Genomic DNA, 26,291 nt, shown 5'->3' with positions numbered 1-26,291 from the left:
TTCCTCGTCGGCGAGGCCCAACTCTTGCCCTCTAGGAAACAAAATGCTTGGCTACACACAAAAATGTCCCATTCACCATGAAGGGACACACACACAAAAATACGCACACACATATAACCTTGAGTGTGTGTGTTGGCTCCTGTTCCTCTTATATTATACACAGATTGTATTGATCCATATGCTGTAGAGGAGCCTGTAAATAAAGGGAAGAATTTCTGCTGACTTTGTCACATTTGTGTTGCGTTCAAGTGTGAAGAGTCAGGGTGAAGTGCTGAGAAAGCTGGCAAGAAGAAAATATAATGTAAAATGTCACCATGGGTCTTTTTCTCAAACGAGCTGAATTGAATAGAATCCAACAGATCCAATACAAGAGTTTTAGAAAAAAAGTATGCTTTCTGTAAGTCTTTAAAACAATATGAATAAATATCCACAGTAGCTACTTTATGAAATAATACTAAATATGTAAATGAAATCTACTGCCATAGATGAAGATTTATAATATAAAAATACTATTTTGGTGGAAAAAATAATTATTTTTAATTATATATTTAATTCGTTATTTTCAACATATATTTCACAATAAGAATAAAATGGGCCATAATAAGAGAATACTTTATTTTTTTTATACGGGAATACTGTATTATATTTTTATACATCATTGACTGGATGGAATCCTCATAAAGCATCATCCCTGCCCCATAAATGTCTCATCGCAGCATCCAAACAGCATGTGAGTGAATAGAGGTAGAGTTTAATGTATGGCTACACACACGTACACTACACACATACACACAGGAGTGTATCTCAGGGAATACAGTATTTTCAATCATTTCATTTTCTCCCGCTTTCTTATGAAACCGAGCCAGCTCCGATTAGAGACTGCAGGGCCCCCATTTCAACACCCAGGGGTCAATGTGTGCAATTTTAATTCCTACCCTCCCCTTCTCCATTTCAAAGTCATATTCCTATTACGACATACTGCGCATGTTGACTCGGCAAAGATGAAGTCAGGAGATTATGCATCTTGCACTCAGCTCATGAATTGAGCAGAGGGAATTTAACTAAACCTCAAAATAACATATTACAATAGAAATAGTCTTTAAAAGAACACTTTTATTCGAATACCTGATTCATTTTTTATTGTACCTACTGCTGGTGTTGGACCTTCTATGTCACAATCTGGTAAATTTCTTTTTTTTTTTCCTTTCTCCAGTATACTGTATTGGCCAGTCCTCATGGTTTTTAAAAAAATGTTTTCTTTGTTACAAAATATTCACCAAATTAACATTTTCAAAATGGCTTTCTCTTTTTAAATAAACTTCTGAGTTGGGACGCTCCTAAGTCAAGTGGCCCACAATGGCCTGATTTGTTCGTGTTTGTGCATGACCGAGCAAAGACATTCTCTGCGCTTTCAAGTTTGTGCCTTTTCCAGTGCATTACCGCTCCAAAAATGTTAGCGGAGAGAGCAGGTGCCCGACTGACATATTGGCCCCATTTTTTTTTTTAAGGATAACATCTGTGTCCTTGACTAATATAATTTGGTTTGTATCAGTACAATATTCAATGATTTAGTTTTCCTCACCACATGATCAAATGTATTCTGCTTTTTTCTTCACTCCTACTGAAATGGATGCTCTGTTCTCTGCTCAGTTTTAAACGTTTTCTCCATTATCTAAAATGATTGAACAGCTCCCCTGCTGGGCCCTACTCTGTGGGACTACTTCAATTGTGTGCATGTGAAATTTCCATTTGGTGACAATAGTACACTATATTTTAGTCATAAATTCCAAGGGTTTTAATCTTGCAAGAACAGGAATATTTTATAGAGGAAGTGCACCAAGTGCAGTATATAAGTTCCTCTGATTAGAATGGAAGTAGCTGTCTAGTTTGTACGAAGCAGCTTTTCACAAACATTATTGTAATTCAAAGTTTAATTCAAAAATTTAAATATGTCTGCAATGCCAGCTTTAAATGTTTATAAATTGTACAAAAATATATGTTTTTAATGACCTTTTTTTGATAATTATAAAGGCTAATTTGAAAGTTATTTGTCACATTTAATTTAAATAACCTTTTAATTGTCATGACCTTAAATAATAAATTCTATTAAAAAGATCATTATTACTACTACTATTTTTCTTTTACTTACTGAGTAATGATTTTTAGTAACCCAGCATCACTGATGGCATTTGGAATTGTAACGCTTTGCTGGACTTAGTAACTGCAGATATATTACAAAAATATGAGTAATGCATTATAGTTACACTGTTAACACCGTGTGAAGCACATTTTTATTCTTATCAGGGATAAAAAAAAATCCTTAAAATTGAGGTGGGCAGCAGAAAAAGTGTTGGTGATGCAAGCTTTCATTGGGAGAAATGTGGATGTTGCAACACTTCGCGCCTCACTTGGCATTTAAATGGGCTTGAGTCAACGTTAGGTTACCATTTGAATATATGCTTAATAACTTTTTACCCGTCGCATTAAATCAGAGCATATGCTGGGTGGAGAGATAAAATGGGTGTTTCTGCAACCCCAAAAAGCTTCCAAGGCTTACGGGTGGAGGCATAAAAAGGTTCTCAAACATAATAAAAAGATTGAGGAGGGCTGCTTTCCACATTTTCTCCCATTGTCACACTTTTCCCCATCTTAACCCAGCCTTACGTCATCCCCAAGTTCTGTCAAGTAAATGGTTAGCGGGGTGGGGGGGTAGTCAAAGATTCTTGCAAGTCATCAAACGGGACAAGTAATCTAAAGCAATGGAGAGACGCATGCAAAAAACTAAAATCCTGAATATGCCCGAGTACTTCAAAGCAGCTCTCATCTAGAGCTCCCTTTTTTTACCGGCACCATGTCAACAAGGAGGAGCGTTGGGTGGTCGGGTTTGAGGCAGATGAATTGGCTTTTGTGGAATAATATTTGCAGCAGGGAGACACAACACCTCTCGACTAATTTGTCATCCCTGTCTCTTGTGTTTATTTCAGTCCAAACAAATGATTAACAGAGCGCAGACGTGTTTGTTTATGGTTTGCTCGGTTTCTCGTGAGCTGGAGGCTACCGAATTTGTGTCGAAAAATCAATAGTCTGTGTCACTTTTTGCTCATCATTACCGTTGAGTCACTTTGATATCCATACTGGGAGAACAATCTGAGTTCCAATTACTCTGGAAAACTTGCTTCTCACCAGCTGGGTTATGTCATCAGGACAGTGCATGGGATTATAATCAAGCCGTTTATGCGCTCAGTATTTGCTGCAAAGTGTTAAATGCTCTTGCGACATTGGCAAGTACTGAGACATTTTGATGTTGGCGTTTATCATTAATACAGTCGTGTCAGTGTCAATTTTATTTTAATGCTATTTTGTTGTGAACAATTGAGCTATGAATCAAACATTCCAGGCTCAAACGTGCTATTATAAACCCTTTATTAATTCAAGAGGCAATCTCAAGTTAAATTCTGACATTCTTTGATAAAAAAAAAGTACTGTTAATGGTGTAACCAATAAGGGCAGCATTAAATTTGACAAAGGAGACATTGCCATTGCATTGACAACAAAATTATCTGTGAAACATAAAATCAATTAAAAAAAAAATAGGTATGACGACATTGCCATTGCACTGATCAAAGTCATTTTCGCCATCTTTATGTATTTCAAAGGCCAAAGGAAAAGTAGATTACTCAAAGAAAAAAAACACTTTGATACCTATCAATGTCATGCATAGAGGCAGTTCAAATGCTGACATTCCCGTGCAATTTTAGACATATATGCTTTGTAAAGTGGGCCGAACTGTAAAGTTGCGTCATTCTGTAGCCGGATTGCTGTGACTCCCAACAGGGAGCGGCATCAGCCGAACAACTTCCAACTCTTCGAAGAAGGCCTAATGAAGCACTCTCGTCATCTCTCAGCCAAGAATAACTGCATAGAAATGGCGTAACTTTTTTGGGCGTTGTGAGGCTAGATTAAAAAATGGAAAAGATTACAGCGCTTTTGATGGTGGAGGCTTTGCAGGACGTTTTGATGTGTCCTCCGTGTGGGTGATATTGCAAAGGGAACGCAGGGAGGCTGATAACATATTGCATAAATTATGCTCTTGTATGTTTTAAGAATAGAATCCACACGCAGTGCACAAAGATTTGAAAAATTACAAATACTTGGCAGTAGATGACAGTGACATATATCACATATTCCTGTTAAGATTATTGCAAACATTTCACAATAAATACCTGGAAAGACATGTTGTGATACTAATGATAGAAAACGCTAAACATTGTTTTCATTTCCATTGATAAAAAAAAAAAAAAAAATGAAGGGCTGTATTTGTAGACAGTGCTCCTTGCCGTGAGCTATGATCGCCCTGACCAACTTTACATCTGCCATTGGAGGTCTACTTGCATTTCCTTATGAACATACTTTGCACGCTTCAATCTTCTGTAAGAACTCCAGCAAATCAGTTTCTGCTTCCACCATGCCAAGGACTGTGTCCTTCTCGCACAAGCTTTCAAACAGTATTGAAAGTAGCTGGTAATCTTCACCCACCCAGGCTAATCATATCATGAGACGAAACAGTAAGAGTAATTGTAATTAGCCACACTGTTATGTAACAGTGGGCCAGGATGGCACAATAATAATAACAATAATAATACTGAGCAACTTGTTCGCAAACAAAAAAATATTCATTATTATTTAATTTCAGACTTTCTTGGTTCACGTTTGCATAATTTAAGGGTTTGTGCATCTTCAACCTTATTTGTATGTTGCCTGTATTCTTCCTACAAGGTAAAATCCATTACAGAATTTTTCACCATTTGCCATGTTGCCGAGCTCCCCAAGCCATCATGATAGATGGCCGACAAAATGATACATCACGTTTTATACTAAAGTGCTGTTGACTGAGCTGCTGTGCATGACTTATCTGTTGTCACTGACTCTACAAAAGGGAGATAAATAAAAAGGACAAATACATTGTATTTAAAATCAGGACTTGAATGTTAACTGATGGTATTGTGTGAGGTTGCATGGAAATACTACAGAATTCTTCATGATAGCATTCTATCATTTCTATGCTGTAATGTGTTTTGAGCTCAATCGATATCGAACCTTTCATTTTCAGATCATACCGAGTCATACGATTTCTTATTTACCAGAATCCATACAATCACATTTCTCGCAATCGTTGAACATTTGAATTAAAATGCATGTTGGCACATTTCTATGTAGCAAATAAGATGTGGCTTCTCCACAGCCACAACTCTAATAGATTAAAACTACTTACATAGTCATGTAAACCTTTTATACATTAGTTATTTTTGTATAGATTGGAAGATTATTATCTTAATATATAATACCAAATACTCATAATATCAATAAAATAATACCACCTCCTAACTTTAAATACATTGTAGACCTATTTAAACACAAAAAACAACTAAAATAGTTTGTAACGCAATCACATTTCCGCTAAAGGATACCCCATTGACCAAACTCACAAATTCACTTGAATGCAAAATTGAACTCAATGTTTTCCTGTCACCTCTCTCATTCAGATTACGATTAAACCTTGCACAATACAAAATAGCTCAAACCAAAGAATGCAGTTGTTGCTCTTACTCTGAATCGAGGACAAAGCAACTAGCGTATGCTTTTTAATATTGCACGGTGCTCTAAGAGTAGCTTAGCGCACGTTCAAATTTTTTCGACATGCGGATGCAGACATCCCTGACTGTATTACATATTTTATAGAATTTGTTCATGTAGCCTGAAAATCAACATGAAAAGTGTTCTTTATCTTAACACAATGGCTGTTCTCTGCTTTAATTCCATGGGTACTTTGTGACTATTTCTATTTTTAGTATGAAAAATCACAATACTAAAGTATCCTCTGCAGCTGGAATAAATCACAAAGGTCATGTTATCAACGCTATTCAAGTCTGAGGAGTAGCAGTCATGGCTTTGCATACATTTCATTGTAATGGAGACTAGTTCTACATGCTTCCATAGGGAAAATTTTCCTTTTCCCACTGGCCTTTCATATCATCTTTTCTCATAAATACTCCATGCTGGAGCTTAATCAAAAAAACATCATTTGCTCATTTCAATCTATAAGACCTGAGGTAACAACTGTAGAAGACGTGTATTTATTTATTTACTGTGTGCTGCAAATCCTCAAGGGGAAATTCTCTTTACACATTCAGTTCATTGGCCTTTTAACGACGGGACTGGAATTCACAGTGGGGAAAAAAAATCCATGCATTTCCTGGTTATTAGGGACATAAATAACCAAAAAAAAGCATGTTTAGTGCATAACATACACACAGTATAGGATAGGTTTTTACGAATTGGAGTTCAGAATTGGAGTTCACGTTCAAGCATATGTCTAAAAATTAAAAAAAAAAACTCAATTTGATACAACTCTGAACCTGCGAAGCAAAAAGAAAATAGACATCAAGATACAGTAGAGAGATAAAAGGCTCGCCCGTTCTACAGCGAGACATAAATCAAAGCGATTAACGAACAGCAACCATTACTGTTTATTGATGTGGGCATGATATATATAAATTCTCCATGTGGAAAGCGGGCGAGATGCATCTTCCGATATGTACAGCAGTTGTAATATCTGATGCCATACGGCCGCAACATAAAAGCATGCAGATGGAGTTTGTGAAGTGGCTGTAAAGTAGCGAATATCGCTGCACCCTCAAGCTCGTACTAAAAATGTGATGTCAGCAACAAATGCACTGGCGGAGAGGGAGATACCGTGAAGAAGGCCGATAACAAATTGGAATTGAATCAATGTGAGGGAAGCGGAGATGCTCGGGCCTTAGAGGGCCAACGGGAAGACGGGGAATAAAGCAACAATAAGGCAGAGGGGGGAAAGATAAAGAGGACATGGGATTATGTGGGTGGGTGTCGCATGTATTATTGAGAAGCTGCTTTTGGGAGCGGTGGGGGGGCGAGTGGGGTTCTCAGGCTATTTATCAGTGTGCCATTACTACCAGTACAAATGAGCTCAATTTCTCAAGAACTAATGACATCTGAGTTCTTGAGCACTGCAATGAAATTGTCTGTTCTCGTCAAACTTTGTCTTCACGGCAAATTTTGAAAAAGATCTGACTAAGACCGGGTGATTGGATATTCTGGGCTATGGTAGCCGTTAAATTACTTTAAAAAAAAAAGCGAGCAAACATAGTGGAGGCCAGACTAATAGTAAACGTTTATGTGACGTCGGAGGCTGTAAAATAACATTCTGCGGGCCGCAATTGGCCCCTGTTCCACAGGTTTAAGACCACTCATATGGAGTCGTCCGTGAAGTAGCATGCTTTTGTCACGTGGGACTTGCCGTAAAGGAACATTTGAATTCCACACATGGTAACACAAGCCCAGATTTGCACCCATAATGTCTATATTGTAAAATAGATGTTTTCCAAAACCAAATAGATCTCAAGTTTAGATTAAAACTTTATTTAAACTGCTTTCTAATTCACAGAATTTTACATGAATGTCTTTTCCTTTGCTTTGTCATTTGGATTTGTTTGCGCAACCGTTTCAACTCTCAATGTTTGTGTATTTCTAGGTGGAGAGGTCCCCTACACCACCCTGGCCACAAGGATGATGATGGGCTTTTGGTGGATGTTCGCTCTCATTGTCATTTCCTCATATACAGCCAATTTAGCGGCGTTCCTCACCATCACGCGCATCGAGAACTCCATACAGTGAGTGTCGAACAACCGTGTGTGTGTGTGTGTGTTTATGAATCTTTGATGACATTTACATATGAGACAACATGTTATCCATCCCCCTATCCCTGTACCGTTTTCGAGCCCACCTCCCCATTCCCCCTGACACAGGATTGTAATTTCCTGTTCTTTTTTCCAAGTTTGGATGTCATTGTGTATGTCAATCTGTTTGTAGTTGTGTGTGTGTGTGTGTTTGTTTGTGTGGGTTGAAAAATGTCTTAGATAAACAAACAACAAAATGCCATTTTGGAGAAAATTGAGAAGCAAATACCTTCGTTAGAGATTTGTACGCATATTCAAGCACACACACTATGGACAAAATATCCTCCACATGAAGGTAACATGACGGGTTTCAAAGATTGAAATACAAAGAGAATCTCTCTCTCTCTTTCTCTCTCTCTCTCTCTCTCTCTCACACACTCTCTCACAACCTCCCCCCCCCCCCCCCCCCCCTTATGTTTATCTATCCTGTGTGTTTTGCCCAAACGTGTTTCCTGGTGCCACTCGGAAGCATTAATCACTATCTCTCATTGGGATAATCAGCATTCCGAAACATCTCATCCGCCCGCCGGTGCCGTTCTACCTTGGCACGTCATCGGAATAAATAACATTCATTATTTCGCTCTTGATTTGCGTCCGTCCGTCTATCCGTACGTTTGCTTTTTCCATGTATTTTCATTTCCTTCATTCACACTACTGCTCATTTTGTCTTGCCTGCCTGAAAATGTACTGTCATTAACAAGTGCCTCTCAGCAGGCTTCTGTTGGGCAAATTAAGGATTTCCATAAATTTTCATGCATTATCTATAATGTGTTTACTCTTCCGGGGTCATTAGAGGCGTAATTACTATCTTACATGGCCCTGCAGCCTGCAAAGGTGGGCGCCGGAATAAAGAAGAATTAAGTCACGCATCAAAGTGGTCCAAAAAGTAAACTTGGTTCCAAAAATAACCTTTGGCGATGAGCTACATCCTACTTGACCAAGTCGCCACGACATTGCAGTGACGAACGATAAAGCTGTGTATGTCAAGTTGGTTTGATGCAAAACAGGCTTATCTTAACTCCATTCAAGTTGTGCAGATAGGTTGAAAGGTAAGCAAATAAGTGGAGGGTAGGTAGAAAAGTACATTTCACCCCCATCCCACAGAGGCATAGTGAATGTTTATCAGCAATAAACCGAAGAATTTTTGGAGCTTTTAAATTTTGTTGTTTTGTGGACACCCTGAGCTATCCTTTGCCCCATGCCCCCCCCCCCCAAGAAAAAATCCTAGCTCCGCCAGTGTTTGTAACACTTCATCAACCAATCAACATTCTTATATGCTAATGTGTAAAAATGACCTCTTGAATAAACGCCCTAAATAAATGACACACAGGAGTGGAAGAGGCAGTTGTGTTCTTCTTCATGTCTAAGGAAAAGTTAGCTGGACCAAGATGTCTTTTAACTATTTATGCTTTTTGTTTCATGGTGGAAATGAAATAAGAAGTGAGCATTCGGGAGCATCTCTGGTCAATTTCACGGTTGGATGTTTTCCCTCAATTTCACTGCAGATTCTTTAGGAAAACAGTAAGGGGCGGTGGCTAAAAGAAAACGAGAAAAGTGCCCGATGTTGAGCCATAGAGACAATGGGGATGAAAGAATTTTTAATTGAGGAAGGAAGTCGCAAAGAAAATACGTAGATTTAGCAGAGTCAGGCTCAGATAAAATCTCTTCATTAAATAATCGCAAAAATAAATTACATTTCAGACTTGACACACTGAGAGTTGTTCACATAATATAATTGAATTTCCCATTTTTGTGTTGCAAAAATGTTTCATAGATATGATCAACAACACTCTGTCTTTTATTAAGTTTTTAACAAGTGTCACACCATGTATGTCATTCAATATCTAATTTATATTTAGGAGCAGAATTGTCCTCTAATTACTTTTACGGTATAGTATAGTGACTAGTAAGCATGCACAAGGAAGCAGTAGAGGGAAGAATCTCAAGCATAATATGTATTCCCAAAGGACTTATGCGAGGGCACAATATATCAAGGTCAACGATTAACCCTCCCGGTCATGTTAACAGCAATGCACATTAAAACGTTGAAAGCCGTTTGTTCAGGCAGGTCAGGGAGACGGTTGAAGAGGGCCACGGGGGAAACCACAAAAGTCAGGACCTTCCGTAAACACAACAGCGTCTTTGTAAGCAAGCAGCCTTGTAATTGCACATACACGGCCACCATCAATCTTACCCACTGCTAAATATGCCCACAGCGTGAAGTGCACCTCAACTGAAACAATAATAATAATAATAATAATAATAATACAACTTTTTCTGGTGTATTTCACCTTGACTGATAAATGACCCAGCTTTGGATATGTTCATGCCGCGAGACATCTTTTTGTCGATTTTGAAAATAAAAATTCTACAGAAGACACTCCATTACTAGCTAGTGTAGAGAAACTCTTAAACATACAAGTTATTGTGTGTTGTACTCGCATTTCCTTTGTTTGTGCTGATTATTGTCATTTTTGTATACTTATTAGCTTAAGTATATGTTCAACAAAAACATTGACATTCCTATTTTTTAGGAGGTGAGGGTAACTAAATACTGCTCTTCATCATAATATTTCAAGAGTCTTTAGTTGTCTACTAAAATGCGTGTGACTTCTTCTCCTGCCAGGTCGCTCCAGGACTTGTCCAAGCAGACGGAGCTTCCCTACGGCACAGTGCTGGACTCTGCCGTGTACGAGCAGGTGCGCTCCAAGGCGATGAACCCCTTTGAGAGAGACCCCATGTACTCGCAAATGTGGCGGATGATCAACCGCACAGGAGGAGCCGACACCAACGTGGAGGAGTCCAAGGAGGGCATTCGAAAGGTGAGCAGTTTTCAAGTTGAGCTGCGACGACTGAGGCTGTTGGTGACGTCAATTATTTTGAAGCTTTGTGCTCGTGGAATTGTTGTCATGGTTTCATTTTCATAGGTTGGCATTAAGAGACAATTAGAAAAGGTGGTCTTAATTAGGATGGAGTGAGGATCTGCTTTCTTGTGGTTGTTGGATGAATCTTTCATAACAAGCAGTGACAAACCTCTGCAAAACAACAAGCCCTTCAGGCTTTTCTCCCTTGCCACACGTTAAATTTGTTTAAAGAGGAAGCAAGAGTGAAGGTCTAGTTATTATGATTTTTTTTTACCTGTTGTTTTTGATCAAATTAAAAAAAATGGTGTGTCAACTTTGACTAATAACAGTAATAAGGTTTTGCATTTCACTTTTTCATTATTGCTTCATATTAGCTCAAATGTTTAGTTGATAAGCTTTATTAACTGGCCTTCTAAGGTCAATGAAATTTAAAAAATGATATTGTATTAGCTTTTTCCAAAACTTGATTTTTAGTTTACTTTATTATTTATTTATTTTTTTCCTTGCTGTGTTGGAGTATAGTAGCACTTGTTGAATTGGCATGCTCTTGACAGCCTGTGCATGCGTTTTAATATTCATGCAGATTTATTTGCTTTTACTTACCCATTTCCATGTATTTTTATACATCGTTCAATTGACGGAGGTCAGGTCACGTCTCTCCCGAAGGTCCACCATCGCCTAACTGTAACGGTATAAATACTCACATCTGCAGGTGTCCCTCTGAATTGAGTTCATTTTAATTAAGCACTCTGTCTGAATGTTTTTTTTTTTACCTTGGAGTTTAGCAGGGGTGAAAAAATGTCTTCATCGAGCAGCTTTCAAGATGTCCCCCAAAGAGTTACATAAGCTAATTAAAACACCTCATGTAAATTTGAAAATGTGAAGCCTTTTTCATGTCACTGACCGTTACCTTGAATAGCACATCAGTGGCTTGAGGCTATTTGGCCATGATGTCATTAACACTTCCTCATGGACATCTATCAGTGTGATTATATTTAGACGTGTGGCGAGTCCCTGCCTGTTTGTTATATCTGAGTCCTTTGAGACCTTCATTTCCTTCTCTCATTTTTTTCTTTCAGGCCTTTTATGCCCCACTCGTCCGCAATAAACCTTCCTCCATCACTGTTGTCTCCCGAGCTCGATGGATTTTCTCTCCTTTCACTTTCCGTCCCCCATAGCGAAATATTATTAAATGTCAGAACGGGTCAGCATCTCAGCTGTCTCTCTCTGTCTCATACACACAAACACACACACATACGTATACACAGGCATCCCCATCCATGCCCAAATGTGTAACTAAATGTGTACGCAGACATCTGTCTCCTCTGTATAGAAGTCATACATGACACTATGAGGGGCTAGCAGGGACATAATTCAAGATTGCATAATTCAAGATTAAAATCTCTCGATCTTTCTTTCTTTCTCTCTCACTCTCTCTCGCACTCTCTCTCTCTCTCTCTCTCTCGCTCTCTCTCTCTCTCACTCATTCACTCACTCAGAGTGTGGAATTTCTAATGTATGCATAAGAGATGTCAAATCCAGGTCCAAGAAGTAAAAACCCTGTCCCGGTTTGGTTTCAGCCACAGGTGGTTCTAACCAACCAAGCTGGCAAGTAAACGACTGGGAAGCCTTTAGGACTTTGGTAATTTTATGCAATTTCATTGTTCTGGTCAAAACTGTAGCAGCAGCTGTTTGATGCTCTTTTGAGGGAGTCTATTCAGGAGACCATTACAGTAATCAAATCTACTGGAGATAAAAGCGTGGATAAATTTCCCTGGTGTGCTCGGAGCATGCGATCTTTCAATCTGGATGTGATTTTCAGATGGTAAAAAGGCTGTTTTAGTGATTGAAATGACTGCTGAAAGTCAGAGCTGAATATTTCAGCACAACAATTTCTTTGGCTTCTCAATATCTTCCTTTATGTAGTCCCCAAAACAATCCGTTTTGTTATTGTTTAGTTTGGTTCATCCAGTTATTAATTTGTTTTGGACAGTGACACAACAACGTAATTGAACTTTTATGATTTGAGTACATTGATAGATACAGTATAACTGTGTGTCATTTACGTAATAATGATAGCCAACACTGATGTTCTAAAAACCTAATGGTAGGATATACAGGCTGGACAAAAGGGGACCAAGGATTGACCCCTGGGGTACTCCACATATAATGGCCATTAGATTAGATTTAAAATAAGCATTTCATGTGTATGCCAGAGATATTGATCAGTGTTGTTGTGTGTGTCAGTCATATTTGTGAATGACAAAAAGTTCAGTTGCCTGTTGGCCTGTGTCAGTCGTGTTTGTGAGAGCATTTTAGTTGTTTGAAAAAGGTCATCCTGAATTATGTCCATGACAGGCGCTTATTTGGAGCCCACCCTGGCTACATCATGTCATGTGTCTCGTATGTGTCAGTCGATCAGTAGAGTTCAATAAAGCAAAACGTATTTCACCTCTGACTTCTCGTCTCATCCGCTGGATGACTTGTAGGATATGAAGTAATGTACCTCAAATAAGGACACTGGGGGGAAAAAAATGACATGTTACTCATATGTCAACTTTTGTGAGTTTTTTTTCTCTTACTGTGACAAGTTTGTTACTGCACATTGTACGTATTGAGCGTAGTAGTCACAGTGCATACACAGTCAAGGTCCCCTCCATGTACTTTGCACACACTGATATGCTTTTTACACTCATGATGCAGGTGAACTCACACACTCATGATGCTGCAAACACACACACACACACCTGCAATATCAATAACACTCCCCATTGAGGTAAGTGGGAATATCTGACAGGCACTTTAAGAGTCTCTGATGACTTCGGAGTGATTTTTGGAGTTGAGTGGATTGTCAGTTCAAGTGATTTCTCTGTCAGTGTGACCTTCTGCTGCACTGGGTGAACGTGCCACTCAAGACTTGGTGTGCGTCTTAAAGTGCTGACCGCGACCGTTTTGCCAAATTTAGCAGAGAATTGAGAGAATGGATTTTTTTTTTTTTGGAGGGGGGGCTTGCATATTCCAAATTTCTACTTGAGCGTTGCAGTAAACGATGGTCAATGAGGGAGCTTAAGTTGCTGTATTGGAAAGCTGCGAGTAAAAAGCCTCATACATAAATTTATATGTGCCTGGTCGATCGGAAAAGTCATTTCTGAAATCAAACCCTTCATTTCTTTGAAGAGGAATTTTCAGTTGGATTATACTCAACAGCTTTTAGTCGTCAGGGTTTTCATGGCTGATGAAAATGACAGAACTTGTATTATTCTGTTGCTGTACTCTAAAAAAAATCAAGTATTTATCATTCGACTTTTGTAATCATATACTAAAATTCAAAATGTAAACCAACGCATCAGGAGAACCCATGTACAGTTTTTTTTTTATCTTCTGACTGTGAGGCAGATGCGCTCACCACAAGGCCACCATGCTGACATTTTCTGGAGGAGGGGGCGGGGGGGGGTTGTTGAATGATGGCCAATGCATGATGGTCAGTGAAGCCCATAGGAGGACAACTTTGACATCTGTGCATTTGTCCCCAATGTCCTCCCCCGAATGTTAGACAGGGTGCGTTTGTGTGTTTGATGGTTCCCACTGCACTATTGCTCCCTCGTAGTCCATTAAGTTAATAAGAAAATGAATTGATGTATTCGTAAAAACCTGAAAATGAAGCCCCATCCAATATGTTCTGTCTCTATGCAATTTCCCCTCCTTTTAAATCTGCTCTCACCTTCTCGTTGTCTTCTTTTCTCCATTTGGACCAAATCCATATGAGGGCCCCATGAGCCCATTTCCATATTTCCTTCCTAAATCATCAACACTATGTGAGCACCATCACCACCCTGCTCTCTAATGGAGGTGGGTGTAAAAAAAGTACAAATACAGTAGTCTACTTTATTTACATTTTTCAAGTAGGCAGAGTAGCGTAAGATAGCGACAGACTCCTATCACGAGTAAGACATCCTCATGTAATTATTGAAAAGTTTTTTTGACTGTGCGTACTTCTACTTAAGGACTGTATATCGTGTAAGTTCTTACTTTTGCCTAAACTGGTGAATTTAATATCAAGTCTCGACTGATTTGGCTTGCCTGCGGAATCTGCATAATCTTTGTCATCATCGCTGAAGCCATTACGGCAAATTGGCGAATTCTTATTGTGTCACATTATACAGCTCCTAACTCGCGCTTTTCAAATTTATGTAGTAGAGGTGAAGAAATGACAGCACTTTTTTTATCATAATTTCTGGAGTCATTATGCTAAATGGACAGACGTGATAAGGGCTACATTATGGGAAAGGCAAATGGGCTTGTCACTAAATGAAGTTTAACACTAGGGCAAGTGACTATATGCAAATGCGCTGTGTTAAAAAAAAAAAGTTGAATTAACATGATTGTGCTATAAGTAATAAACACTGGACACTTCATTAAATATACCTGATAAAGTGATTCATCCATTTTCTGGATGGCCGGTTCTCATCAGTGTCGTGGGTGCGCTGGAACTTTTCCCAGCTGACTTTGGATGAATGGTCGGTTCCACCCAAGACTGATCATGGGTCAATCTTTGGACACCTACAGACAATTCACACGGACAGGCAACTAATTTTATCAATAAAGTATATCAATAACATAAAACACTTTGCCAGTCCATCACAGGTCATGAATACAAAATCAAACAAGCTATTTTTTTTTTTAAACATCATCTGCAGCATATATTTTCACCGATAGCATTAAACAAGGTTACACTGTAAACCAGTAATGGTGTTAAATTCAATCCCAGAGAGGTGGACAAATAAAAGCATTCCTCGGCCTCCTCTTGGCCGAGCCTCTCAGCATCAGCATCACAGCCGTCAAGCAGCGTTTGTGTGTCAGTGGCCGGCATGAATACGCCTGTCTCGCTCGTATCACTGTCACCATCCTTTTAAAAGCGGCCTCCTGCCAACGAGCCGTCGGTCCGAGTTGCCAAGGTTATGCCGCATGGCGGCCATCTGTGTTGCCGTGACAGTAGCAGAGAATGGAAAAAGGCTTTTTTTTTTCTAAGGATGTCTGACGCTTCTCAACTTGCATCCGAAACGACGACTCTCATTCGATTTATGAAAATTAGCATCTTATTTATATTGTTTGCAGTGCGTTTTATTAGACGGCAGTGAACTCGCCACAGAAAGCATCCTTGATATACATCCGTCACCGCTCCCGATTACGACCATGCACAATATCCTCGGCAATAATTCAGCCTCGGCTAAAACCAAATGCCTTTTTGGCATTTCTACTTTCTACAAGTGCAAATCACCCTGTCGGCAGATGGAAGACATAGAAGAAAAAAAAGAGAAATCAGAGTGAGAGAAAGCTCCGTTTCCTGCAGAGTGTGATAGCTCATTAGAATTCCGCCCAACGAGCCCAAACAGCAAACATATTTCCCCGCTGTTACAATCCTCTGCTTATGTGCGTGCCATGACTACGTTCCTGTGTTGAAATTGAGATTCGGGCAAAAAGGCAAACGAAAAGGAGCAAGAGGCGAGTCTTGCTATTGAAAAAGTGGCAGATTGTAAATATTGATGAGGGATTATCGAATAAGACGGTGATTTGTCAGAAAAGGGAGACTCAAGGGGGCGGGGGGGTGAGAAACCAACACTTCACTGCTGGAGATGGGATGGAATCACTACACCAGTAAGGGATACTGTTTGCTGTTTAAAATAAACAAAAGCATTAGAAAGGAAAAGACGGAAATCTGTTTATTAAGGATGCTTTTTGGATTTGGAGCAACTCTGGATTTTAACTCATTCCTGAGTCAAGACAGCCAAAGTTATTTTATCTTATCAGTCACATGACAACCTCACTCTCTTTCTCTCCATCTCTCTTTCTCTCTGTCTCTCTTTGTCTCTCTCGACGGCTGGACGAATTGATGTCTTGCCCTTCTTTTGAAAGCACCCGCAAAATGCTACTAAACGCAGAAATACTCTCCCTAGGGTCTCCTCAACGTAGCACATTTTACATGAATTGCATTTGCTCATCCTGCCCAATTTGCTAGTTTTCCAGCTAGTCCTATTTAGCGCATCCTCCTTTTCGGCTTATTTGTCATTTGTTTCCACTGCCTCTTGCCTATATTCTACTCTCCAACACTATACCTCTTACATTTGTAATAATTACAGGATCTAGCAAGAACATCTCTTACAGTCAATGTAATTAATTAACTGTGCTTGGAATTGTGTGTGTGTGTGCGTGTGTGCGTGCATGCGTGTGTATTTTCAATGACTACAACTTTGCTGTTATTGTATTTTTCTATAAAAGGCTTTGCTTATCATTATAGCCTGGCCGAGATAACGCACAAGTGGTGGAAAAGCAGGGTGGTCCTCGGCGGATACTTGCCTGTATGTGACATGTATGTTGCTATGATTTATTACAATTATGAGAAAGGGAGCGAGACGCAGTCAGAAAGGGAGAAAATGCAGCGTATCTTCTCTGCAAAAGAATTTCTACAACAGTGTTTCTTTCTTTTACTCTCAGAAACTTTTGTGCAGACCGGCTTATCACCATAGGCAAAAGGTATTTTTAGTATTTTTCTGTTTTGATTAGAAATACACACAGCACATCTATCAGTCCTCATAGGGTTTTTTTCCACACCGTTTTAAGAGATGAAATCACAGAATATTTGATGGCGTCTATAAACCTGCAATGGCCTCACTTAATGCTCAACGCTTGTAAAAGTGGCCCTCAGCCAAAGCTTCTAACCAGCCGTTGCCCTCCATCAACACGATTCATTTAACAGAGAGACTCCTTCCATTGCCTATGTGCTGCATGCCCAAATATATATCTTTTTATACAAAAATTAATTTTCCTCATAATATTGCAGCTGCATCCTCGGGAACTTTTTTTTTAATTTAAATCTTGTATATAATTGTTTTTTTTTCTTTTTTCATGTCAGCTGTTGGTCCAAAACATGTAGAACATGTATTATTTCTCTCTATTTGGCAAAGCGTGGGAGATTACACACTTGGTTTGTCTTAGGGGGTGAAATGAGGCAGCACGCAGCAATGCAATTAGTCCAATAGACGACACAATGAGCCACATTGGCCATGTTTGACAACAGGATTAATTTGCGACCCGATGGCCTCGACTGTAAGATAAGAAATCCGCCAGCCTGACCGAAAGCGAAGCATTAGATAGCTATCTTAATTCCCGAGATAAAAAGTATGAAAAAGAAGAATGGAGGAGGGAATTTCTTTTGGGACAATATCCGACACAAAGTCTGTCTTGTGCCTTCATTTGTCTTCACTTTCGCAAAGCCTTCTCTCCTCCTTTGTGCTGTCATCTCTCTTTTGTTTTCATCATCTTCCCATTTACCACTCCTCTCTTTTCTGGCTGCTGGGCTCCGAGCCACGGCAGTCGAGGTGTTCCTGCAGTGCATCCATCTTTCGCTTGGCCACTCGCTCTCTGTCCTCTCATTTCCTCGTGGCTCACAGGGCATCCACGCCAGGCGTCTTTATCTGTGTCCGTGGAGGAGGTAACGGCCCGCTGCCAGCTACTAATGGACTTTTTGGAAAAAAACTGATACAGCCATAGATCATACGAAGCCGAGGAGGGCGTCGGCTAGCCGGGCCGGGCTGAGGGGAGTGTGAGGTAGTCTGACGCTTACAAAAAAAAAGTTTGATAAAGATAAAAAGGAACGTCATAATGAAGGAACACTACTAGAAAAATGATTGCTAAAGTGATCCATAATGTGACTCGCACTCGATGGGTGTGTCTGGAAAGTACAAGGCAAAGCTGGGAAATTCAGCGCAAATTATTAGGGATGGCCATACTTTTTCACCTATGTTTTTTGTGTTTTTTATAGATAACACTGCAAGATGCTTTATACCTGAAATTCTGATAATAAAATAAAAAATACCATTACAGATATTTTCATAGCAAATTTTTTAGGAATGGGTAGGGATATAATAATTATTCTCTTATAATATTACTTTCTAAATATTGTGACATTATTAACCTTATATTTTTCAGTAGTACGATCATTTATTTAGAGGAAAATTCACTTTATTCTCAAAAGATTTCAGGCTTTGAACATGTATGTTTAAATTTTAAAGTGGACTAATCGTCTGGTTTTGTTCCTCTCGTGTAGTAGATATTGTGACTGATTGTGGAAAATTTCGTTGTAAATTCCGTTAATGTTGAATAAAATTAGAATGGTTTCTTTTAACCCATAATCTGTCTGAATATCAAAATGGTGATGGATAGCAGTTAAACTAAAAACCGCATAGAGAGCCAAAATGATTGCAAAAACTGCCTAAAGTCTGTGATGACAGCTTGAGTCCTCATAAACCCTTCTGCAAAGACATCAGAATAAAGCTTTGAACTTGAAATGAGAAATATTACACGAGCCGTCAAAAGTTACTTGAGCTGGAAAAGAACTCCGATTAATCCTTCTGTCAGTAAATAGCTTAAGATGATCATCATGCAGTCAGACATCTTTGGTGAAATGTGGCAATTTGTAATATGCGTGTTGATTTTTTAATACTCACGCTATTGTGCGTAACGAGAAAAAAGGAAACATGACTAGATGAATTTGCGAATAATAAAAATGCAGTTTGCAAGCGTGGCTATCTATGACGCTTTCCAGTCAATTGTTATTTTGAAACGATTGTTTAGCAGCATTGTCTGAGCTCTACCCAGTGCCATTTCAGCCTCCCCCCCTGAGAAACACCAATCCTTAAAGTTCACTACTCAATTGGAAGACACATTTCACAGAGAGGAGTCGTGACCTTTTATACACAGGCACGCAGCCCAGTTGGATTGCAAACACTATCAAAGTGCTTCCAAATCACCTCGCCCAGCTTCTTATTGGCCCATTTGGACTCAACAAGTCAATGCGGTCCAAGATGATTTGCATTTTCATTGCTCCTCTACGCACAGAGGCACGCCAACATCACGGGCCAGCCAAAATCTTGCGTGATCCACCTCAGCCGTTCCGCTTACCCACCTTCAATAAAAGTGAAAACGTGAAGCAATAGAACGACATCTTCAGCTCACAAATGCACTTAAGTAACCCCGACTGCATGTGAATTTCCGATACGGGCTTTCAATTTTATGATTTAATGTTCTCCTTTCTGCCGCATAGAAAGCTGATGCTATCAACGGCAACACAAGACAAGCAATCCATCAAAGACTTTCAAATCTCAAATCCATAAAATGATATCAGATTACTATGTTAGGGGGGGAAAAAATAAGGCATAATGTTTTTTTTTATATGCAAACAAAAAGGAAATAAAGGGGTTAAGAATGATTGTGAGGTATCACCACAGAACTTAAAATAAGAAATAATTAAATTACATTAAATAATTAAAATAAAAAAAAACAGTGTATCCCGCCAGACACCTGATAGCTATTTACTGAACGATGGACAAAGATGAAAAAGACAAAAAAATAATGTAACTATAATCCTGAGAGTATTTTTGTATCCGGTTGCTTGGAATTTGTATTCAAATACATTTACAATCCATTTAAAGTGTGTTTTATAAAGTTTAAATGTTTGTAATCTTTGGGGTGGCTATATATATTTTCTATATTTTCACCTATCCTGAGTGGGTCTGGAATTTATCCATCATGATGAATGAGGTTTCACCGTAGCAGTCAGCCACGGGGTAAAATCACAGGATTAATCATGTTACAAGAGACCCATGAACTGGGTTTCGTAGTCCAGCTCGGACCAGATAGGAATGTTAACAACACCCAGCAAGAGTGCATGCGCTGTCGGGTGACAGGTGTGCCATTGAGGCTAGTCACCAACCATGTGATGAGGACCGGCGGGCTTTGCAAATTAAACGCTCCCTCGCCACTTGACAGGTCCATACAGTGTGTGTGTGCGTCCGTGGGTGTGCGCGCGCATGTGTGTGTTGGGTTGTGAGAGGTCTCATAGAGGTCATGACTCATTGGCGTGTTCTAGAAACAATGTGTGCGGAACATTGCACCCACATCAATGTTTTATTCCACCCGCGAAGCCTTAAGCTACAGCTAACAGCCCTCTCTTTTATTTCTGGAGGGCTTTAAAAAGCCCGCATGGGTGGATATTATGGATTCAAAGTCGAGGAAGCAGAAGAAGGAAAAAAAACTTTATGAGTCCCTGAAGGCGGAATGAATTGTATTCCACTCTCTTATTGACTACACAAGGGCCAACAAAAACAAACATTACAGAATGTATTCCACTGGAGAGATTGAGGGTGCTCTGCAAAAAATTAGAGCGCCTCCCAATGAGTTAGAAGTTCACTACCTTGCCAAAGGGCACATGTGAAGTGAATTGGCGTCATTCCGGCAAAGCAGTGGGAATTTCCATGAGTGTCCACCATCTATCAGTGACAAAAACATGACAGACTGACAATTAAAGAGCGACAAAATCATCGTTAGACATCGATTTGTTCGATTTTACAACAGAAAAAAGGGCAGTTTGAGGACATTGAATATATTGTACATATTTGGAGTGGAGTGCACTCGGCCGCAATTAACGTAAGTTCGCCGTCTTGCGAAATATGATGTGGCACAGTTTGGCAACTATTAAAGGACAACTTATTCCATTAGGAACGAAATGATCAGCAGCAGAGATACGCTTGAGTGACACTGGAGCGAGAGACACAAAGTCGACATTTTAATTCACTGCTCATCTTTCTGACACTCAGCAAAAACTTCAAGACACTTTTTTTTTTTTTCCCCGCAGTTTCTTTCAGTCCGATGTCATTCGCTCTGAGAGGTCCAGCAGCTCTGTAATCTACAATGACCTTGAAGTCGCTCGCTGGCCCTGTGTGTTGGGAGCGGCGAGGTGACAGACACAATTCACTTTTGCTTCTTTGTGTGGAGCCTGTGTGAATGGCTGACTGAGTAGGCGGGGCTGGCGAGCTGCGTCGTTGGAGGAAGAATGGCTTTGCGTGTTTGAAAATTGACGATTGATGGCAGAATGGAAGGACAAATCCGTCTCATCACCCTGCTCCGCTCTTCAACTACATTATATCACAGTGAAAAGAAAATCGAATGTCTTCACTGTGCCTTCCACATGTATGCGTACTTACTACAGTTGTATACAAGCAATTCAAAAAAACATTTTTCATAATACAACTAACGTATTTTCCGGACTATAAGGCGCACCGGACTATAGGGCGTACCTTCAATGAATGTCCCATTTTAAAACTTATATAAGGCGCACCATTAATGCATCATGTCAGATTTTTAATCCAAATCAAATCATTCTCCAGTTTATCTTTTTTATTTCAACTTCAGACACAACAAATTACTTTATAATCACAAAATAATGATCCATAGTCTTTTTGATTCATGATTCATAGTCTTCAGCGGGCCACTTATGATTGATTTCATGACACAATGCTTCGGGCCAGTTTAAATTTAGGAATTTGGTCCATATATAAGGCGCACCGGACTATAAGGCGCACTGTTGGCTTTTGAGAAAATTTTAGGTTTTTAGGTGCGCCTTATAGTCCAGAAAATACAGTATATGTTCCCTTAAGTTTTTATTTTAATGTGCTCCACTAATAGTGAATTAAATGTGTGTAACAAAAGCATTTTGAAAAAGGGCAATATCCCTATTGGTTAGTTAGTTGGCTGATTGGTTTCTTGATGAACTTTGAGGTCTCCTGTTGCCAGGCAACAGGATGCCAACAAGGCAGACGTGCAAGAAACCTGACCCTTTAGCGCGCACTCTTATACACGTGCAAAAGAACCAATTAAGATTTCAGATGCCAAATAAAATGCAGCAATGTGATCTTTGTGGAGGCAAGCAACACATAAATAATGAAGTATAATCCAACAAAAGGAAGATGAAAAGAAAATAGAAAATTAATGGTTTTCTTGCCGCATCCTATTAAGGGTGGCATCTTGGTTTTGGCTCACTGATCCATGGCGGATGATCTGTCTCCCACATCTGTCTCCAATTACTCCTCACTTCCAGTATCATATCTCTCATCGGCTTAACGGAAGTCTGAACAAACATTTGCATATGGTGTGACAATGGGGTATGTATTAATCTATTTATTTGTATTTTATTACTTTCCCACGCTTCCCAAAGAAACATTGAAGACAGCCGAGGGTAATTAAACAACAAAGCCAAGAAAAAAAAAAGACTGAAAAGCAATGAAGAAGTTGTCAGATTGCAATCTCAGGGGGCCGGCGCCAACTGGAGCGAGCAGTCGGACAGAACTCCTCCAGAGGATTGATGCCACCTGCACGCAAAGCTGTCATTAGCCTACACTACGCTACAAGTAGCTGATGCTTATTGCTTGGATTAACTTTTTTAAAATTGTTACCACTACCAACGTAAAGTTTGTCACCTAAAACATTACTTCAAGTACCAAAAATTAATTTGCAACTTCTTTGTCACTTCTTCTGTGTGGTAAACCATGCTATAATGAACACTACCTTCAGGACTGAAGTGGAATATTATTGCATCTGCCACTAACAGCAAATATGAGGGCGCAGGGAAATCTACTGTAAAACTATTTATGCATTTTCACATTTGAAATTGAGTGCCACCTGCTTTCCAGTACGCATGCGGAGCTCAATTGCACAATATGAGGAAATGACAATTGGAAGCACACAGCTGAGTGTCAGCCAATCTTACTATCACACATATACAGTATAGCGGTCTGCATCGGAAAAGTCACCAATAAACAAGATACCAAAACAGAGCCAATCGTGGTGGGGAGGATGATTGACAGCAAAGGCAAATACAAAATTGATCTCCAGACATGGTGGCTCTGAGACTCACGAAGGGACACATGGCGTGTCTCTGCTGCGCCTTGATCGATTTTGCTTGCCCCTAATGTAATTTTTATTCAAATGCCTGCACATGTTTCTGGAATCCTGACAGAATATTCGACCGGGGAGGAATCAGTAATCCCTTGATTTGTTCAAATGAGAATGAAACAAAAGCAGCAGCAGAGTCAGCGGGATGCGGCGGCGATCCGGAGAGAGGAGGTTAGGAAGATGCTCGGAGGTAGAAAGAAGACGTTTGATCTTGCACTGTGTGCTTTTGGATCCAAAACAGTAGCTGCGAAAGTTGTTTGAAAAGAAATCAGCACAAGTTGCAATTATTTGCGAGCGAGGCTGGAGTCGTCTTTTTTTTTTTTGGGCTTGTGTGGCCTAAGATGTGAAGATATGAAGATGCGAGTGTATCTGCAGGCAGTTGCTCTTTTCTTTTTACTCCACGAGAGTCTCATGCCTACTTTGCTCTTATTTCTCTGAATCACACGATTCAAAGTCATAGAAGACTGATGCAAGATGACATGTAAACAGACACAAAGCTAAAGTAGACATTCGAGATACAAGTTAACTCTTTGTTGGGCACCCACTAAAAAATATCGACTCGAGGCCCGCAGTTCATTAAAATCACTTTTTTTTTTCCTTCTACTGCTATTTCATTTTTTAACCTCATAACTTTGCCACTACTTTTATAAACTGTATTTCAGTACCGTGCAACAGCAACCTGCAGCAAAACTAACCCAACCGTCATTGTCCATTTTTGGGTAAAATGAGCGCCTCCGCAAAAGGGAAAAAACAAGACACATTCTATGTAAAAAAACAAGATGAAAACATGATTGTGTTAATTTACTCTACTCCCCAGGTGGAGAGGATCAAAATTAAGAGTGACACAAGTAATGGAAATATAAGCAAAACACCGAGGTGCCTTCAATTCTGTGATTATGGATCTTAGCAGGGTGTCAATTGTGAGAGGCAAACAAATAAGGTCTGATGCTACGGTTAGGAGTGATGTGTAGGTGTGTTGTCGGGCTGCTGGGAGCCGTGTTGTTGCGCTTTGAGGGACTTTCGACCAAGTTTACCTCGGCACAACTTTAGACATGCTACAGCAAAGACCTCAGAGTCAACACTTTTAGCACAGAGTTCACTCGAGGCAAAAGTCAACGGGTTTCTTATGCCCACACAATAAAAGTACTAAAAGCTCCCAAGATGGTACTAAGCGCAAACAGTATGGCCTTACACAAATACAAATTTGGGCATCCATTTGATTAAAAATGTTGCTGTATACTCCAGGCATGGTTTAAAATTGTAAAATGTTTGCACCCAACACACTTAATGAGAGCACATTGCGGGTTAGTCTTCATAAAAGCTATTTTTAAGGTGTTTTTGTTTGATTGAAGTGGGATTACTATAACCTCTGAGTCCAATTCTCTGCATTTCATTTTATTTGAACCGCTACATGTTCCAGGTCATTGGACTCCTCATGGTTTGATTTTTTTAACATCACCACCATCAAGTCTCCTCCCCCAAACTAAATGCAGTTCCAAAGCTGACCTGTGTGAAGCAGTATATCATTATCTGAACTTCACAATGAAGTTGTAAAGCCTTCTCGTTGGCATTTTAATGTGGTGACTGACAGCTCGAATTAAGCCTAATTGTCAGTACATGTGTAACCTGCTTTGGTTTCATGGTAGAGTTCCCACTCAGCGAACTTCAAATCGGTTCTGATCATGACTTAAGTACTTCAGTCATCAACACAAACATGCCGGCAGGCTTGTGATAATCCTTCTTAAGTGGCCTCAGTCAAAGATGCGGCATAGAGCAGATGCTGGCAAAATTACAGGTTATGTCATTTATTCAGTCTGGAAGAGATCATGGGTGTTTTGCACTTTTTTTTTTTAAGCACTTTGTGGCATGATGTAAAAACTCAGGTCTGGGCTAACGATTCAGTTCAACCTGCATGATAAGAAATTCCACAGGAACACACATGTTCTTCTGTCATCAACATCCCTGCTGCTATGTGTTTGTGATTCAAGGACAAGAGCCTCTCCTATCCGTTGTTGTTCAGGTCATAAAAGTACCTGTAGACACATTGGCAAGTAGAAAATAAAGTTTATCAGTGTAAAATAATGAGTTAATCTCCAAAGCATCACAATGAATGTTGCAACCTTGCAGCTATTTAATGGATCCAGTGAAAAGCTTTTATTCTCAAGTCTGCTCTCTGAAAATTGTGAGCTATGAAAAAAAGGGAAAGTTGAGCACAGACAACCAACACCGCCAAGGTCAAAAAAATTGTAAATAAACGTGAGACATTTTTGGAACAGAAAACAAGAAACCAAATACGTTTGCATTATGTGAATAAGTTAGACAATTAGGTACTGAACGTGTGTAATTTGCTGCTATTGCTAATATATTGCTAATATTCTTCTAATTGTAAAACAATACTGGAAAGTCAGGAATTCATTCTTAAAAGTAAAAAAAAAAAAACTTTTGGAGTTTGGTTGAAAAGCTGTAAAGAGTTGAACAAAATACATTCTGAAGCCTCGCACTGAATGATTGCACGCACACACTCGAACCGCTAAACACACACGCCGACTTCACAGGACTACGAACTGTGAAATTATCCAATCATAGGTGGTTGTCGGTTCGCAGGTATCAGTCAGCGTGCGTAGGCCGACTGAGGTGAAACACATGCACTCAGCAAAGACAGAGAGGCTTTGAAAATTTCATAAAGTACCATTAAACTTTATGACACACCAAGTGAAAATAAAGGTGTTTGGAGGAAAAAGTTATCCAAGTGTCATCGCTGAGTTGTTGGTTTCTTTACTTTTTATTTCTCTGCATAAACATTAGGTGTGCTTATTGTTACCGTAAGACTGTGCGAACTTTGGCTATTATGGAACAGATGCTGATT

General features: G+C 39.5%; 1 protein-coding gene across 11 annotated transcripts in view; it reads left to right on the top strand.

The window, feature by feature from the left end:
- grid2 (glutamate receptor, ionotropic, delta 2) overlaps positions 1-26,291 on the top strand; it is a 260,165-nt gene that overhangs the window by 209,387 nt on the left and 24,487 nt on the right. For all 11 annotated transcript variants that reach the window (XR_015858677.1, XR_015858676.1, XR_015858675.1 and 8 more), the window contains 2 exons: positions 7,571-7,709; positions 10,402-10,597. Coding sequence is in view for 8 of the 11 variants with exons in the window: in XM_088376626.1 (XP_088232752.1) it covers positions 7,571-7,709; positions 10,402-10,597 (335 nt within the window). In the remaining 3 variants the exon portion in view is untranslated. The remainder of the gene's footprint in view (positions 1-7,570; positions 7,710-10,401; positions 10,598-26,291) is intronic.

Source organism: Syngnathus floridae, chromosome 5 (assembly GCF_059516105.1).
Source record: "Syngnathus floridae isolate MCC-2025c chromosome 5, RoL_Sflo_1.0, whole genome shotgun sequence".
Classification (NCBI taxonomy): Eukaryota; Metazoa; Chordata; class Actinopteri; order Syngnathiformes; family Syngnathidae; genus Syngnathus; species Syngnathus floridae.
This window is presented reverse-complemented; position numbering and strand designations above follow the sequence as displayed.